Source organism: Vulpes lagopus, chromosome 7 (genome assembly GCF_018345385.1).
Source record: "Vulpes lagopus strain Blue_001 chromosome 7, ASM1834538v1, whole genome shotgun sequence".
Taxonomy (NCBI): domain Eukaryota; kingdom Metazoa; phylum Chordata; class Mammalia; order Carnivora; family Canidae; genus Vulpes; species Vulpes lagopus.
In genome coordinates, this window is record NC_054830.1 from 9,959,910 (window position 1) to 9,978,590 (window position 18,681).

The window sequence follows — 18,681 nt, forward strand, 5'->3', positions numbered from 1 at the left end:
GGTGGGGGCGCCCTGTGACTGTCCAAGTCACTTCACTGCTCCAAGTCTGTCAAACGGAAATCACGGCACTTGGCCTTCCAGGGCTGTTGGGAAGATGTGAGTTCAATCCCTGTGGAGTGCCAGGTATACAGTAGGTGCTGGATGAGCACTATCTCCCACCAGGTTGATGTGTTCCTGTTGTAGCTACAATGATCAAAATACATAATATAATGCCATACAGTACAATATGAATAGTATTATTATTGTTGTTGTTGTTATTGGTTGAATAATCCTGGCTTAGCCACTTCCTAGCTGAGGAACCTCGAGCCAGTGGCCCAGCCTTCCAGGTGCCCAGTTTCCCATCTGACGAATAGGGACCCATCCTGTCCCTGCCTCCCTGTTGTGGAAGAGGTCACAAGATTGTCCTGGGGCTGCCAAATAGGTCAGCAGGGCTGGAACTTTAGGGCAGAGGGAAGGAGGAGGGACAATGTGACAGCCCAGCAAGGGCCAGATCAGGAAGCCTGAAGGGGGTTTCCTTCAGTGGGGGGCAGTGACGGGGCGTCGGGGGGTGGGGACTATGAAGCATGGAGCCCTACTGGGTGCATGCAGGCTGTGTGTCGGCACTGCCGAGACACGAATGGACCTCGTCCTGCTCCCTCCGGAGCTGCCAGTCTCCTGGGGGTGGGGGCAGCCGGCAAACAGGGTAAGTAGCTATATTCCGTGATGAGGGGTGGCGGGGTGCTAGAGAGAATCAAGAACCGAGAAGATTGGGAGGAGCTGGGGTGCTGAGGATGGGAGGGGATTACATTTAGATTTGACAGGTGGATCAGGAAATTGAACCAAAACATGAAGGGGAGGAGGAAGGGAACCATGAGGTTATCTGGGGTAAGAATGTTCCAGGCAAGGGCAGCAGCTTGTGCAAAAGCCCTGAGGTCAGACTGTGCCTGTGTTTTCCACAAGGAAAACTGCAGCCAAGTGAGCAAGGGGAAGAACAGGAGCAGGTGAGAGCAGGGAGGTGACACAGCAGACCGCACGGGGCCTTATGTGCTGCGGGGAGACTTGGGGTCTTACCAGTGAGGTGGGAGCCATGGAGGGATCTTGAGCGGAGGAGGGGTGTGACCCGACTCAGGCATTCCCACAAGCCCTTGGGCCACTGGGAGGGGAACAGAACACCAAGGCCGGAGATGACAGATCTAGACCAAGGCGGGAGGGCTGAGGAGAAGGAGAGGTGGGAAGAGTTGGGGGTCTATCTGCAGGCAGGGCGCCAGGACTTGCTGACAGGCCGATTGTGGTGGTGGCGGCGGTGGTAAGGATTCCTTCTTCGTGCCTTCCCCCTTCTTGCGGCCAGATCTCGAAGCCTTTGCTCCTGTTACCCTGTTCCTCCCCACCCTGCTCTGTGAGGCCAGTGAGGAGGCATTTTAATCCAATTCACCAGAAGGGAAAACTGAGTCCCAGAGAGGTCAGATCTGCTCTGAGGGCCCGAGGCACACACCAGGGAGGAGGAAAAGACCAAAGAATAGATGGTCACCGGTCACCGAGGGTGAGGACAGGTGTGAGATCAGCACCCAGGGGTAGCTCCTCCCACCTCCCCCAAGCTGGAACCCCCAAGCCCCAGCTTCTCCAGGTACCAGCTGTCTGACCCGCAGTCCTGTGGGGGAGGGGATATCCAGCCCTGGAGTTTCCAGATTTGGGGGGGGAAGGGTCAAAAATCCACTCCAGACCTGATCTGGCTCCCTCCCCTCCCAGGCTTCTCCTGGGTCCTCTCCCCCTACCCTCACCAAGCCCCCTGGGTCCCCTGGCACAGTCCTTTCCCATACCCCATCCAGTTCAAAGGGATGGTGGGGGTGAGAAAGGGAGAGGACAGGAAGGGGTTAATTCCAGGGGTGGAGGTGCGCCATCCATCATCTCCGGGATAATGCTTCTCTGCTTTCAGCCATTTGTGACCTTTTTTTTCCATGACCAACAATCTTCCTCCTCCGGCCTATCACGTACTTACTATTTTCTTTAATTTTCTACACTTCTGCAGCCTCAAAACCATTGATTTAAGAAGGGAGCTTTATATTGACATCCCGGTTGCAAAACCCTCTGGTTGCCCCACGAGTTGGTACATCAAAAAATGAATGATAGCACAAGGAACATAAAACCAGCTATTTGGGTTCCAGCTGGACACTGCCTCGGCTAAACCCCATGGCCGCCAAGCTGTTCAAGACACATTAGCACCCAGGAGAGACTTTCTTCTGGACGTCAAGCTCTGGCAGGGACTCGAGGACCCGGCTGTGCGCTCACGGGTCTCTGCTTGACCACCTGTTACCTGCGCCTCCGCCTCCACCTCCAAAAAATGGGAACCTTAGCCCCACCTGCCTCATAAGTGTCTTTGCAGAGTGAATGGGTTAAAACAGATACACAGATAATTCTAGAAGAATCAGGCCTGGATCCAATTAAGTGCTTTACAAATAATAGCATTTAAAAAAAATTATTAGATGCTTAAGAGACAAGCCAATCATGTGACTTAGGAGGAAAAGGAAACCATTCTTTTATCACGTCGTTCTCTGTTGCTGCCCAGGAGCCCCTGAAAGATGTTTCTCACTGAGGGGACCGCTGGCCCAGAAAGGCCATCTCTGGAAGCATGGTGGCCCTGTGGTCCCACAGTTTCTCTTGGTTCCTGCCTGACTCCCATGAAGGACCCCTTCAAGCTCCCCCAGCCGCCATTTGGACTCCATGCCTCAGTTTCCTCACGTGGAAAACAGGGGTTGGGGGTCTGTTGGCTCAGATGCCGGCACTGGAGGCTCAGTGTGCCTAGGCAGTGAGCACAGGGCCATCCCCCACGTGCGAGCTCCCAGCGGTTTGTGACAGGCCCTCCCCAACCTGAACACCCCTGCAAGAAGAGCCGGCGGGGCCCTGGCAAGACTCCCACCCCACCCCTGCCTGCGCGGCCCCACTTTTCCCTGGGGTACAGCCAGCCCGTGCACACGGGGCCAGACAGTTGGTCAGTCGCTCAGACGGTGGAACTACAGGCAGAGGAGGACTTGCCAGCAGGTTGCGCGGACAGACGTGTGTGTGTGTGTGTGTGTGTGTGTGTGTGTGTGAGCGAGCCTGAGCAACGCCTCTGGGTCTGTGTTTTTACTGCACTTTCCTGTTGGCTTCCAGCTGCCCTGCCAGTTCCGGGGAGGGCCCTGGGCCAGCGGCTGTCCTCCCCCACTTCATAAAGTCCCCGCCAGCCTCGGGACACCGCGCAGCTGCCCAGCCTGGGGAGACCGGCCCGCCCTGCCCCTTCTCTGCGTCCCCGCCGGCAGTTCGGACCATGGGAGGCCCCCGCGGCAGCGTCCTTCTTCAGGGTGAGAATTTGGGGGGCCCCCACCGAGAGGGATGAGGGGGGCTGCGGGAAGTGCCCTGCGACTCACTCCCTGCCCCGCGGGGAAATGGAAGGTGTGGCTGGCAGCTCCCGGGAGGCAGCCGCATGGTCAGGCGGGCACATGGAGAGAGGGCCTGGCAGCCCCGGGGCACCCCCTGCCCTAGGGGGAAGCACCCAAGGGCTTCTAGGAGCCCCACTCCCACTCAGATCTCTAAGCTCTGTCCAGAGACACTTTGTGGGTTGCCTCTTAAGAAGGTAAACTGAGGCATGCGGGCAGGAGAGGGTGCAAAAAGTGAGTACTGGGACCCTGTGGGCAACTGCTTTGAACACAGGGCAGGGGTGCTGCTGGGGAGCTAGGAGCCAGGATCCCTCCGATGCGGGAGGTTCCTGCCAAGCCAATACATCCCCCACTATCTCTGTGACAGGGGCAGCCCCAGAGACCCCCGTATTTGCTCCCCCAGACCCAGCCAGGACTTCCCCGCCATGGGTTTGAACTTGATTCTTTTAACTGTGACTTCCCCGCACCCCCACCCCTCCCTTCCAGCCCCACCCAGTATGTCTCTAACGGTTATCAGGGCAGCTCGTTGCCTGAGCAACCAGGCAACAAAGAGAGTGAAGAAATGACATTTGGGGTGCCCCAACCAGAGCTTCCCTGGGCCACAGGGACGGGGATTCCCTGTGCTGGTCCAGGCGTGGGTGCAGGGCCTCCCCTAACACCCCCATCCTGGCTTTTCCCCACCTGGAGCAGGGACAAGAGTCTAAGTGGGACACAACTGCTGAGCGGCGGTGTGTCACTGGGGCCAAGTCACGGAGCCCCTGAGCTCACTTTCCACGCCAGTAACATGGGGGGAACCTGGTCGCCACTTTATAGGGTTAAATGTTGAGTGAGTTCTACACAAACTATTCCTGGTTCACAGCAAGAATCAAACAGCACTTTATTTTTTATTTTGATTTGTCTTACTTCCCTCTGGGAAGGACTCGGGTGGGTCTGGGGTCTGGGGTCTGGGCTAGGGGGTCCGCAGCAGGAGGAGCAAGAGGGGGGTGATTGCTCCGCCCGCACCCCGGGGTCCCGAAGCAGGAATCCATGGTCAGGGTTCCACAGGCAATGCAAACCAGATGCGACCGGGAGCAGACGACCAGCAGCTCCTCTCTCAGCTCCTGTTTGGGTGACTTCCAAGGCCCCAGATGGAGAAGGCCTGGCCCAGTGGCCTGGGGGGAGGGGGGGCAGGAGAGCCCAGCCCAGCCCCATTGGAGGGGATGAGGCACAAAAGGGCCCCCCCTCACAGGTTTGGGGAACTTGAGCTCAATTCTACCTTCCTCTGCACCCCCTTTTTTCACCACATTCTTCCTGGGATTTTTCTGGGCTCCAAGCCTCAGTTTATCCATCTGTAGAATGGACATAACCAGAGCCCCAGCCTCCCAGGGCAGTTCTGAGCAAGACAGTTGCTCTTTGGGGCTTTGGGAGCTGGGGACAAATCAGGGAAGGTCATTTTGTGGTCTGCAAAGAGGAAGTGGGTCCCAGCTGAGGGGGAACTAGCCAAGCCCCAAGGCCAGAGAGGAGGAAGAGAGGAATCCACATATAAAGAAAGGGAAGAGCATTCCAGCCTTAGTTTACCCTGGCTGTGAGAGGGTCTCTGCTCCCCCCATGCCTGAGGGGTATCCAGTTTGGACACAGGGACTGAGTGGTCAGGGTACCCTCAAGTCTGTACCCGTCCCCCCACCCCCGCACAGCCTCTCAAGCTGTGCTTCACAATGACGACCCCAGAATTCCTCTGGGAGCCCCCATCCAGGGTCAACAGAGCGTGAGTCATCCCTTCCCCTTGGCCCAGGAAGTGACTCATGCTCTCCTACCCGCCCTCTCAGCCCCCATCCCTTCACCCACCACCTTGCTTTGGGGCTCCCTGGATAACTGGGGACCCCACAGCTTCCCCAGTGTTCCCAGACTGGCAGAGGCTCTCCGCCCCCTGAGCCCCTCCCGCACCTCCACCTGCTGCGGAGGCACCCTACGCCCTCCCTCCCCGTTTCCATTCACCCCCTCCTCCTTCTAATCGTGTCTCCCTCTCTCGCTCTCAGTCTCTCTATCTCTACATCTCTCTGTCCAATCTCTGCCATCTTGGTCTCTCTCTTTCCAGTTCTCTATTTCTCTGTCCATCGCTAACACTGCCTCAACTGCTGCCTCTTTCTCTCCTGCCACCTCTCTGTTCCCTTCTTCGTCTTTCTCCTCTCTCTGTGTCTCAGGCGCCTTCTCCCTCTCTCTTTCTTTTCTCTCCATCACTATCTCCTGGTCTCTCTCACTGGTGAACAAGGAGCTCCCTGTCCCTAGAACCTCTGCTGACGCAGATGATTAGTAGAACCCCCAAACACATGCCTGGGGAGGAGGGTGCCCCGAGTAGCAGGAACAGCAGAGCACCACCCCACCATTAGCCCACAGCGTCTTCCTGTGTGTGGGGAGCTGGGGCTGAAAGGCCACCACTGGGTCTCAAGCTGGTCGTGGGGCCAACAGATATGGGTGTGGTGGGCGCACATCTATGTCCCTGAGCCAGGGTGCAGGGGGCCAGAGCATCTTAGATTCGGGGGCATCTGAGAGAACACCTTCACCTTCACATAAGAAATGATGATAGTGGGGATCCCTGGGTGACTTAGTGGTTTAGCGCCTGCCTTTGGCCCAGGGCATGATCCTGGAGTCCCGGGATCGAGTCCCGCGTCGGGCTCCTGGCATGGAGCCTGCTTCTCCCTCCTCCTGTGTCTCTGCCTCTCTCTCTCTCTCTCTCTCTCTCTCTCTCTCATAAATAAATAAAATCTAAAAAAATAGAATTTAAGAAATGATGATAGTAAAATCTTAAAAAAAAAAAAACAAAACAGAGGGTACCTGGGTGTCTCAGTGGTTGAGCGCCTTGCCTTTAACTCAGGTTGTGATCCCCAGGTCCTGGGATCAAGCTCCACATCGGGCTCCCTGCAGGGAGCCTGCTTCTCCCTCTGCCTGTGTCTCTGCCTCTCTCTCTCTCTCTCTGTCTTTCATGAGTAAATTAGTAAAATCGAAAGAAAAGAAAGAAAGAAAGAAAGAAAGAAAGAAAGAAAGAAAGAAAGAAAGAAAGAGAAAGAAAGAAAGAAAGAAAGAAAGAAAGAAAGAAGAAAGAAAAGAAAAAAGAAAGAAAAAGAAAGAAGAAAGAAGAAAAGAAAGAAAGAAAGAAAGAAAGAAAGAAAGAAAGAAAGAAAGAAAGAAAGAAAGAAACGATAGTAAACACCTGGACACACCAGGCAGCGTTCACGGGCTTAGTTCTCAGATGCCTCTAGGAAGTGAGGCCCATCATCATTCCCATTCGACAGATGGAAAAACTGAGGCACTGGGAAGTGAGGTCACATGACCAAGGTCTGGGATTTGAACCAGGGACATCCGTCTCCGGGAGATGGTGGCAGACACTGCAGCTGTGGGCGTTGGAGTCCAGGGAGGGCTGCTTGCTCTCTCAGTAGCGATGGACAGAGCCCAAGCCTGGGAGGGGTCAGTAGCCCCCCTGCCTCAGATGTGTCACCCTCAGGTCTCCATCAAGTCTCCATCAACGGTTCCCTGCTCTGAGGTGCCCCCTGCCCACACACCCCCTCTCTCTCTCTGTTCCAGGGCTGTGTGTCTTGCTGATTCTGTTGGAAGCTGGATCCCAGAAAACCAGTGGTGAGTCTGTTGGGAGCAAACAAGTCCACAGCCAGAGTCTGGGGAAGGAGCCCTGGATCCCCATCGCCCAGGCAGCGGGGGAGGCCTGCTGCAGGGGGAAGGTCAGGGGGTCCCGGCAACCCCTCCTTTGGAGATGATCCTGCCTCCCCATCCGGGCACCTGGCTCAGACCTCACCTTCCGACTGTGGTCACCTTCCCCACAGGCTGTGCACGCTGGTGCCCTCCGAAATCCACATGTGTCAATGCCACCACCTGTCGCTGCTCTCCAGGATTCAGTTCTCTGTCCGGGGAGATCTTCTCCAGCCCCCTGGAGAGTTGTGATGGTACAGGGGCTTGGGGTGGTTGAGGGGAGCACGAAGATGGGGGGGTGCATAACCCAGTGCCCATGGGGGAATGTGAGTGGTGGCTGGAGTCTCAGCCTTTGGCCTTGGGACTGTCACCAAGGGCAGAGAAAAGAGAAAGAAAAAGATATCAAGGTGAAAAATAACAAGGGAATAAACACGGCTTCCTGGAGAGAGAGGAGCTCTGGAGTCTGTGCTTCCCTTTGCCCTGCCACGACTGGGGAGGAAGATGCAGAGCTGCCCCCACCCCCATCTCAACACTCCCTACTGTGTTCAGATCCAGGATGCCAGCCAGAGGGCAGAGAGGAGCAGAGCTGAATGGGTGGGCTTCAGGAATGGCTTGCTCCAACTGCAGCCCAGCCTCTGCAGTCTATCTTAAGGATCTAATCCTTTCCCAAAAGATACTGATTAAGCATCGGGCCCCGAGCAGGAGAGTCAGGAAGGGAAGTGGGATCTCTTCCCTAAAGGAACTCACACCTTTGGGAGATGACCCTTTGCTCCGTTGTCTTCCAGACATCAATGAGTGTGGACCACCGCCGCTGGTGTCCTGTGGACGGTTAGCAGACTGTCAGAACACAGAGGGGAGCTACCACTGCATGTGCAGCCCGGGATACGTGCTTGCTTCTGGGGCAACGACGTTCGTGAATGAGAGTGAGAACACATGTCAAGGTAGGAACCTCCCCATCTCCCCATCCATGAGGTTTGGGGTTACCAGAGCCCTTCCTGAATCACCCCCGGGGTGCAGGGCCCTGGTTACAGGGTACAACACCCACGTCAGAGTCAGGACAGGCACAGACAGGCAGGGGAGCGTGAAGGCCAAGGGCGCAAATCCTGGCTCTGCCACTTGGTCGGTAGCTGTGTGTGTGGCACCAGCCAGGATTCTTATTCAGAAATCACTGTTACTGGGTGAGATGGGATGATATGATGACGATTTTGTGTTTTCTTAAAAAAAAAAAAAAGTGGGGGGGGTCTCTATTTTTACAGATAAAAAGAAAAGTAGCTTTGTCTTTTGTTAACTGTGTGACCTTGGACCAGTTATTTCACCTCTCTGTGCCTCAGTTTACCCATCTGTAAAAAGGGGGTAACAGTGGTGCTTATTTCATAGAATTGCTGGGAAGATAGACACCAAAGCACAGAATGGTGGCTGTCGGGTTCTGAATTCTACTCCTCACGATCTGATGCACCCTCTCCAGGATGGGCACCCCGCCTGGGGCCATGCCCGGGGAGGGGTCACCGAGAGCAGCTGCTCCAGTCTATCCCCACTGCAGTCGCATCTCTTGCCGGGGTCTTGCCCAGTGATCCACGGCTCGGGGCCAGGAGAAGCCTGGCTTGTGCGCATCACCAGGCTTTGCCCCACTGCCCTTCCAGGGAGAAAAGCAGGCAGGGGAAGGGGCTTCCGGTATCCACAGGGGACAGAGGGCCCAGCAGTGGGTGGGGAGCAGCGAAGCGTTGCCCACCAGACAGAGGGGGTTAGTGCAGAATAGAGAGAGAGAGAGAGCAAGGGAGGAAAGAAGTGAGCGGTGGACTCTGAGGCGGGTCCGTAGGCCCACCTGCTAGGGCGAGGAGAGCCCACAGCCTTGGTCCCCAGCACCCCCTCCCCCGCATGCAGAAAGGGCTGCAGAGCCTCACTGGTGGGAGGGAAGGGAGGATCTGCACTATGGTGAGCCCAGAGGGAGGGCCCCATCCACAGCACTGCTGGTTCCTAGGGGCCTCTGGGTGGAGGTTGTGCCCCAGACATGTGGCCTGGCCAGAGGACAGAGCCTTTACATGAAATGGAAAAGGTCCATCATCTCTAGGTGAACGCAGCATGTTTTCGGAATGGAGAGCGGGCTGGGTTTCAACTCCCACTTGCCTCCTGGGCCCCACACCCTTGTGCACCAAGCAACCTGCACAACTGCACATGACGATCATGTGTCCCACTCAGTGTGCCTGGACTATTGTCAGCCGCCAGCACAAGTGGTGGCTGATTTTGGTTACTGAGGGGCTGTATTGTTGTATTAGAACAGGCCAGGGCTGAGAGAAGGGGACTCTGTCAGGAGGCTGGGCAGGGACACGGATGAACAAAGAGACGGGAGAGGGACCACTGTGGACCTCAAGCCGGGTGACGGGGAGAGAACAGTCCGCTAGTTTGGCCCAGGGCCTGTCGCCTGAAGACCTCGCTCTGTGACGGTCTCAGCCTTTGCCACAGCTGAGGACACACGCAGCCGTGTCATGGCAGTGAGACCTGCTACAGGTGGGAGACCCAGGCCCTTCTGTGCTCCATTTCCCAGAGGCATCAGAGGATGTCCTGGGCACCCACCTGGTGTCCCAAACCTCTCTGAATCCCAAGTCTCAGAGCCCTCCCCTGAGGGTTCGGACTGCCCTCCTGCCTCCCCGGGGTCTTCTGTGCATGAAACAAGAGGCAGTGGCATTCAAGATACTTCGCAGGAAGCGTGTTCCAGTGCAATACCCGTCCTCCTGGCCACCATCATAACCGCCTGGATGAGACCCGCCCCCACCGGAGCCCACTTGGCCATCCCAGGAGCCCTCCCAGACCCTCAGCCACGATGGACCCAGGGACCCCGTCTGGAGATTTGAGGGCAGGCTCATAGCCCTTGGTCAGCCCCTCGCCTGAGAGGGCTTCTCCTGATGCCCTGACCCCTGCTCCTCAGCCACTTGGCCTCCCTCTGTTTTCCTGAACAAGTCTCTATCCCAACCCTCCCTGGCAGCTTTGGTTCAGCCCAGATGACCAGGGCAGCCTGGATATCCGGGACCCAGAGATTGTTGTGTCTGGGGTGGGCCAGGTGACACCAACCCCTCAACCCCACACGCAAATGCTCAGAAAATCAGGCGAACCAGACTGGACCAGACACCTAGAGATCCATCCAGAACCACTGCCCGGGTCTGACCCTCTCCTGGGGAGGTCAACCCAGGTCCCATGGGACACCTGACCACTCAGAGACAGAAGATGGAGGCTGAGCCTCTTGCAGCTGGACCCAGTGTCTGTATCCCTGGTGGGAGGCCAAGGGCCAAGAAGACAGAAACATCTGCCACTTCTTGCCCATCAGCACCTGCTCTTCTCTCCAGCCGCCCAGCACCTGCCCCCCACTGGCCTTGCTCACCACATCCCATCAGTCGAAGCGAGGCCTTCATGGGAATCAGAAGAAGGCATCTTTCCTGCTCCAAGACGGCCTGACTGGACATGAGTGACGCTGTCCATCCAGCCTGGTGCCCACCGTCCGGGCGGCCCTGGCCTGTCCGGCACCATCCTTACTCTCCCCGCACTACCCCGAAGCCTCGTTCTTGAAGGGCCTGGCTCAGGTGTGGGTCTTGTCTATCTCGTGCGGCTGGAATCTCAGAGTTAGCATGAATGGAGGCATGCTGTCCTGCCGGGACCACCGGCCACCCTGGGGGACTTAGGTCATCGCTGGGAGCCATGACAGGTCCCGGTCGGGAACGCAGCATTTCCCCTGCACACAGCTCCCAGGAAGGCCCACCCTGGACTTGTCCAAGTCCTCAGGCTGCAACATAGGTGGCCATGAGGTCCCTGTCCCAGTTAGAGCTGCCCAGAGGGGCCGAGGGAGCCAGCGCTGGCAGATGCGGAGGACTTGGACCACTTCTGGCAACATCTGGACAACAGAACATCGGGGCCACCATGCTCGCCCATAGGACGCCTCTGTGTGAATTAGAAAAGGCACCCACGCACTGAGGAGGAGAGAGCAGGGCCCTCCAGATGCTTCTATCCCAGGAAACAGGTGTAGGCGTCCATCACCCTCTCCTTCCTCCCGCAGATGTGGATGAATGTCAGCTGAAGCCCAGAGTGTGTAAAAGCCGGGGCATCTGCACCAACACCCAGGGCAGCTACACCTGCAAGTGCCCGCCCGGCTTCCAGCTCAACCTGGGCGACCTGAATCTGTGCACAGGTAGAGGCCCTGGAAGACGCTGTGAGGCTGCACTGGAGCTGGGGAGGGGCTGAGGCGGATCCCACAGCCCCAGGAGGAGGGGGAAGACCCTCAGTTTCCAGAAATACCAGGGGTTTGCTCTGCCCAAGGATTCACCTCCCCAGAAGGTTCCACCACAGAGCAGGGAGGCAGCAGGGCCTTCCAGCCTGGGGTTCCCTTATCGAGGCCCTGGCCTCTGGGCACACCTCCCGGTCTCACCCCTCCTCATCCATCACACGGGAGCAGAGAAAGGTGTCACTTCCAGTCCCTAGAAAGGGAACTTGGGTGGGCCAGAGTTGGGGCAGGTGGGAGGGAGTAAGCAAGGGTCCTCGGAAAGAGAGTCTGGGCCCCATGACTCAGTCTCCCTCCTGGTTTCACAGCCTGTAAACTGGGGACCATGGCCCCTGCCATGCCCATCTTGCAGGGAGGCCATGGTAAGATGCGCTGAGGTTAATGTGCAGGTGGTAGCATGTGCAATAATGGTGGGGTCCTTGGTGCCGGGCAGTGAGAAGGGGTGCAGTGAGTGGAACCTGACACTCTGGCTTTGTCCTCAGATGTGAATGAATGTACCTCGGGGCAGAACCCATGCCACAACTCCACCCACTGCCTCAACAACATCGGAGGCTATGAGTGCCGCTGCCGCCCGGGATGGAAGCCGGTTCCTGGATCCCCCAATGGCCCAAGCAACACCGTCTGTGAAGGTCCAGAGCTCAGATGCCACATCCTGGAGACCCACACTCAGAACATCTGATCACATATTCAGTGACACCCACACAAACCAAGCAGCATGAACCCTGGGGGCGTCCTGCCCTACCAGGCATTAATTCCTTTGAGGCTGGATGGGAAAAGATCTGGGGTTTCCTGGGGAAGGAGCTGAGGTACCGAGGAGCAGGCTCCTTGGAGACCCCAGGCAGCAGCTAATTACTAACTGGGACAAAGGTATTTCTATATTCACAACCTGCACATCAGTACAGGGATCACATGCTAGGTGTCAGGCTTCTGCACACTTCCCATAAGCCCTGCATCACCAGGATGTGGGGTCAGCAGGTGATATCACCTCCCATCAGTGGGAGACACTAACACAGGAAACAGGAGCAGGGCACGGAGAGGAAAGGTGTTCTGATTCCCATCTTTGTGCCCCCAGATGTGGACGAGTGCAGCTCCGGGAAGCATACGTGCCATTACTCCACCGTCTGCGTCAACACTGTGGGCTCCTACAAGTGCCGCTGCCGCCGGGGCTGGAAGCCCAAACCTGGATTCCAGGATAAGCAACTGAACACCACCTGCGAAGGTACCTGGTCTCACCTGACCCCAGACTCCACCCATGAAACATGCACAGACACTCTGACACCTAATGATCATCTGTTCTAGTCCCTGCAGCAGAGATATCCTTCCCCACCTGGACCCCACCCCCTGGAATCAAGAGCCAGGTGAGTGGCCCCAGGGGACCAGGAGGCAGGCATCCCTCTGTGCAGCCCACCTGATCCACCCATTTCCCCCAAGTTCCCACATCCACACATGACCCTCTCTGACCTGTCTCATCTCTATTCTAGAAACTCTCCCATTTCTTTGAAAGAGTCCAAGAGCTGCGCAGAGACTTCAAGCCAGCCTTGGCTCAGGAGACCATCCAGGTAAGGGCAAGAGCAGAGGGGACTCCTGGATGCCGTGGGGGTGGCTGAGGGATGATTCCATGTGGGTGGAGAGAGCCTAAGCAGAGGTTACACAGATACAGACATACATACACACCCCAAAATGTAAGCGCACACGCGCACACACACGCAGGCACGTATGCAATGTAATGCCAAAAGAATGGAGCAGTTAGGAATTTTACCTGCATGGCTAAGCCGCAAAGGTTTACATCCTCCTCATCCCATCCACTCTACCTCCACCCACTGCCACGTTCTGAGGCAAGTGGCTCCCTTTCTCTGGGCCTCAGTCTCACCTGAAAATAGGGCCTGCTCTATACAGTCAGTTTGAAGGTTTTACGTAAACTAATAGAAGTAAAGTTCCAAGAAAGAGCAGGGCTTGGCACACGGTGAGCATTATACCTACGTTTTAGCCTATGTGCTAAGCCGGGTAGAAACACGTGAGCCCCTGTGTCATTTTAAATTTTCTGGTAGCTACATTAAAACAAACATGTAAAGGATACAAGCAAAGTTAACAGGAAGACTGCAAAGACTGCACTGCGTTCAACCCAAAAGATTCAAAATATTACCACTGCAACATGGAGCTGTATTTCCGGTGCTGGATAGCCACATGTGGCTAGTGACAGCTGTTCTGGACAGTGCAGACTAGAACACAGCCTGGCAGGAAGCCCACGCCTGGTACACGTAAAGCACCACTGTTACAGTACATGCACAAAGGCATATTCTTTTTTTAAAAAAAGATTTTATTTATTTATTCACGGGGGAGGGGGGCAGAGACACAGGCAGAGGGAGAAGCAGGCTCTATGCAGGGAGCCCGATGTGGGACTCGACCTCGGGTCTCCAGGATTACGCCCTGGGTCGAAGGCAGCACTAAACCGCTGAGCCACCTGGGCTGCCCAACACAGGCATATTTTAAGTCCCCTCACTTGTCTTCTGGCCACTGCAGTCTCTCAATGATTCCCCTATCAACCCAATGTCCCCCCAGGCCACTCCGGTGGTTCTGCAGTGTGCCCCTTGGTGGAGGGAGGCTGGTGAGGTCAGGGTCCTTCGGGCAGCCCTTGTGGCACAGTGACCCACCAAGCTGTCACCCGTCACTCCCAGAAACTCATCGAGTCAATGGATGAGATGCTAAAACCCTCTGGAGACCTGGAGGCCATGGACCCATCTGAAAGGCACCACATGGCCACCCACTTCCTCCTTAGCCTCGAAACAGTCCTGAGGACCCTGGCCAAGGCCATACCTAGAGCCTCCTTCACCTATCGCTCCCCTTTGGACACAGGTGAGCCCCAGCCCTGCCCCGCCCCAGCCCTGGGCCCCGTCCCACACCCAGAGTCCCCAATCACTCCCTCTGTCTCCTCAGAGCTATCCCTGATGATCCAGGAGCATGAGGATGGAAATGTCACCATGGGTCAGACGCATGCACAGATGCTGCTGAACTGGGCTGTGGCGACAGAACCCAGCAACTCAGGTAACAGTAGGGAGCCCAAGGGGACACCAGTGGGAGAGGGGAGGGGGAGCTGGGATGTGCTAGGGGTGAGGTTCTGAATATGTAACAACTGGAAGCTGAGCTATTGCCAGGGCCCCCAGGCAACCTGGTGGACTGGAGAGCCAATCAGAGGCCTTAGGAGGCAGAATGGGGCACGGGGAGGCAGGAGAAGGTAGCCCACCTGTCTCTCCTCCAGGCCCCACCGTGATGGGCATCCTCTCCATCCGGAACATGCAGAATTTGCTGTCCAACGCCTCCTTGGAGCTGGAACCTGAGAAGAAAGAGCAGCTAAAAAAGATCCACCGAAGTCCTGTCCGTGGTGCCCAGCTTCAGCTCCTCTCGGCCGTCAATGTGGTCTTTCTGAGCAACACAAACACAGAGAAACTTGACTCTCCTGTCACCTTTGCCTTCTCCCACCTGGAGAATCCTCAGGTAGGGAGGAATCAGCTCTACAGCTCACCCCTTAGCCAAGGTCACAGTGGTTCATATATCGCCTTCATTTTCCCACTCTGCTCCTTCCTCAGATGGACCTCAGGGCCTTTGTACTTGCTGTGCCCTCTGGGACACACTTTTCTCCCACATGGCTCAGTCCTTTACCTGGTTTGTCTTCGTTCAAATGGTACTTCCTCTTTTAGGCCTTCCCTGACCTTCTTACCTAAAATTACAATTTATAGTTATGCCCCACCTCCCCCATGCTGTTTCTTTCTTGTTTTAATAGCACTTATGACCTTCTAACACACTACCTCATTTACATATTAGGTTATTTCCACCTGTCTCTTCCACTAGCATGCCAACCCCAAAAGGGCAGGGACTTCTGTCTGCCCTGTTCATTGTGTGTCAGACCTGGGGACACATCAAAGTAGGTGCTCAGTAAATACTTGTCAAAGGAAAAGCAGCCCTCCTCAGATTCCACCCAACCTAGGACCCAAGAGTGGGCTCCAGGTTAACCTTTCCAACCATTCCCACCTGCCCACAGCCAAAGAAACTTGGGACACGGCAGGAGTTGATCTGTGCATTCTGGAAGGGTGACAAGAACAACGGGCACTGGGCCACCACGGGCTGCCAGACCCTGGGCACTAGGAATAACAGCACCACCTGCCAGTGCAACCACCTGAGCAGCTTTGCCATCCTCATGGCCCACTATGATATAGAGGTGAGCAGCACAGGGGCCTCTCAAAAGCCCACAGGAGGCAAGGTTGTCTTAGGTGAGGCAAGCAGCTAGGTTTTTATAAAAGATTATTTATTTATTTATTTATTTAAGATAATGAGAGTGAGAGAGCACCAGAGAGAGCAAGCACAGCTGGGGGGTATTGCAGAGGGAGAGGGAGAAGCAGACTTCCTGCTGAGCAGGGTGCCCTACATGGGGTTCAATCCCAGGACCCTGAGATCAGGCCCCGAGCCAAAGGCAGACACTTAACCGACTAAGCCACCCAGGTGCCCCAGGCAGCTGGTTCTTGTTGATATGGCCCAACTGGCTCTCTATATGGTCCCACAGCCCAGATGGCCACACCCCCTGCCCCCAGCCTTTCCCTGCCCCCCCGCCCCCAGACCTGCCCATGGCTCAGCAACTAAATGCAGGCCCTCTGACTGTCCACTTCAAACCAGTTGAATATTGCTAAAAGCTCCTAAGGGAGCACAACTTCCTGTATGTGGTCTCAGAGACCCATAGGCAGGCTGATCCACGTGTTTAACTGGAAAGTCCCAAGCAGAGTAGGGCAGCCTGTGGTCCAGGCCTTTAAATGTCCAGGAAGGACAAAAAGATGAGTTTTGGTGAGTTGACAATGTGGCCAGGTGTAGGAGGGGTAAAATTTGAGAAGAGGGAGAGGAAGGTCAGAAAAGTGGGAACCATCAGCATTAGAAAAGGAGGATGTGGCCTCAAGGCTTCACTGAGGACCTTCTCAGAAGTCTGAGTGTTTAGTGAGGAAGTCCATCAAGAGGAACTGGGGACCCCTGGTGCATCCATGCTGACTGGGGGTGGGGTGCAGTACTTAGGATGAGACACAGCGGCTTGCTCAGGTGTTGAGGGCAGGGGATGTGGAGAGAGGTGAGTGGCATGATCAGAGACCTGCAGGACAGGACCCAGATGGGTCTGGGTGGTAGGGCCCGCGAGGAGGGAAGTCTTCGGGGCACTGAGCGAGCCCCGCGCACCCCATCTTGCATCTAGGACCAGAAGCTGTCCCTGATCACCAAGGTGGGGCTGGTGCTGTCGCTACTCTGCTTGCTGCTGTGCATTCTCACCTTCCTGCTGGTGCGGCCCATCCAAGGCTCGCGCACCACCGTGCACCTGCACCTCTGCATCTGCCTCTTCGTGGGCTCCACCATCTTCCTGGTGGGCATCGAAAACGAAGGCGACCAGGTGAGGTCCGGGCCAGTGGAGGGTCCCAGCCTCAGCAGAGGGGAGCCCCGCCCATCCCCAGGGCTCGGCCCGCACCACAGGCCCGGGAGGCACTTGGCTCCCGCCCACCCCGCCCACTCCCCAGGCCTCGGCCCCGCCCCGCCCTGACGTCGCCCCGCGCCCCCCGCCCCGCAGGTGGGGCTGCGCTGCCGCCTGGTGGCCGGACTGCTGCACTACTTTTTCCTGGGCGCCTTCTGCTGGATGAGCCTCGAGGGCCTAGAGCTCTACTTCCTGGTGGTGCGCGTGTTCCGCGGCCAGGGCCTGAGCAAGTGGCAGCTCTGCCTGATAGGCTACGGGGTGCCCCTGGTCATCGTGGCCATCTCCGCGGCCGTCAAAAGCAAGGGCTACGGCTACATCCTCTAGTGAGTGCAGGCTAGCAGTTGGGCGGGAGGGCAGGGGACCCCAGTACCGGCGTTGGAGGTGCTGACCGCCCCCTCCCCTCATCCAGTTGCTGGTTGAACAGAGAGGACGGCTTCCTCTGGAGCTTCCTGGGGCCTGTGATTTTCATCGTTCTGGTAAGTGCCTCCCATGCCCACAGCCTGAGGGGCACAGCCCCACAAGACCTGCAGCAGTTCTGAGCACTTCCCCTAATGCAGATTCTATGCTCCCTGCCCAGTGCAATGCGGTGGTCTTCGTGACTACAGTCTGGAAACTCACACAGAAGTTTTCTGAGATCAACCCAGACATGAAGAAACTGAAGAAGGCCAGGTGAGAAGAAAGGCCTGAAGGGGGCTGGCAGAGAGGAGGGTGGGGTGAGCCCCCCCATACTGGAGCCCTGTTCTCCCTGCAGGGTGCTGACCATCACTGCTGTGGCCCAGCTCTTTGTGCTGGGCAGCACCTGGATCTTTGGCTTGTTCCTCTTCGACCCGGACAGCTGGGTGCTGTCCTACACCTTCTGCATCCTCAACTCCCTGCAAGGCCTCTTCCTCTTCCTGCTCCACTGCTTGCTCAACAAGAAGGTGGGCTGTAGCCACTATGGGTAGGGTGCGCTGGGGGGCCCAGCCATGGAGCCTGCCCCTTCCCTAACCTGGCACCCTGGGCCCCACAGGTGAGGGAGGAGTACAGGAGGTGGGCTGGCAGGATCACAGGGAACAAGTACTCGGAGTTCGCCACAGCCACATCCAGCACGAGCCACCATCAGACCCAGGTAAGGGCTGAGCCCGGGGTAGGGAAGCTGCGCCAGAGAAGACCCAACCCAGGCTCCATCCTCAGTGCCCCTTTCTCACCAGGCCCACAGGCCCTCCGAGTCCGGGATGTGACCTCACGGGTCTGGCCAGGCCAGCAGCTTCTGTGGCCTCAGCAGCTTTTGCACATGCTGAAGACTGTTCCCTCCTCCCTCACCACTCTGCTCCTGCTGCCCTCCTGCCTTGGCCCCCACATGGATCATAGAATGCAGGGGAGCAGGAGCTATAGTCTGGCACCGAACCCCAGAATGCCCAAGCAGCTGGGGAGTTGGATCTGCCCGGCCTGCGTCTGGCTGCCTCTCTGCTCTGCCACAGCCAGGACCCGTGAGGGGGCAAGAGCTGGCCCAGGGCTGCAGTCCCCTTCCCTGCTACACAGGCGTGGACAGAGTGAAGACTCCTGCACTGGCCCAGCCTCTGCCCTTCACCTGTCTTTGCCATGCAATGAGAGGCCAGGGTGCTGGGGCTCAAGTGATCCCTTAAGCTCAGACTGAGGCCGGGAGTGGGGAAGGGCAGGGCCCCTCCTAGTCCCACTGGCCGCGGTACACGGTACAGAGGCCCACATGCCCCTGGAGGCAGAAGGCTCTCGCTGTTTTAAAGGTGGTGGATGTTGTATGTTGTTTTTTTTATCTGTGTGAACCTTTCAATGTTGACACTTAAAATTAAATATCACACTGATACAGAAGGTGGCTGTGGGGGGATGGCCTGCTACAT

At 56.8% G+C, this 18,681-nt stretch overlaps 1 protein-coding gene across 3 annotated transcripts; it reads left to right on the forward strand.

Moving 5' to 3' along the window:
• The first annotated feature begins 477 nt into the window (after window positions 1-477).
• ADGRE5 (adhesion G protein-coupled receptor E5) lies at window positions 478-18,652 on the forward strand. Of its 3 annotated transcripts, none has more exons than XM_041760767.1 (21): window positions 478-682; window positions 3,127-3,314; window positions 6,948-6,998; window positions 7,202-7,321; window positions 7,853-8,008; window positions 11,110-11,241; window positions 11,814-11,960; window positions 12,404-12,550; window positions 12,631-12,689; window positions 12,813-12,890; window positions 14,007-14,184; window positions 14,266-14,373; window positions 14,588-14,823; window positions 15,368-15,544; window positions 16,556-16,747; window positions 16,922-17,148; window positions 17,235-17,301; window positions 17,403-17,494; window positions 17,577-17,745; window positions 17,835-17,933; window positions 18,016-18,652. In XM_041760767.1, exons 1-21 carry the CDS (start codon window positions 564-566, stop codon window positions 18,043-18,045), a joined length of 2,772 nt encoding a protein of 923 aa, XP_041616701.1. In that variant the 5' UTR covers window positions 478-563; the 3' UTR covers window positions 18,046-18,652. The 3 variants fall into 3 exon arrangements, with proteins under 3 accessions (XP_041616701.1, XP_041616702.1, XP_041616703.1); XM_041760769.1 differs by lacking the exon at window positions 478-682 and adding an exon at window positions 2,997-3,015; XM_041760768.1 differs by lacking the exon at window positions 11,110-11,241 and having other exon boundaries at window positions 480-682.
• The last annotated feature ends 29 nt before the right edge of the window (window positions 18,653-18,681 follow it).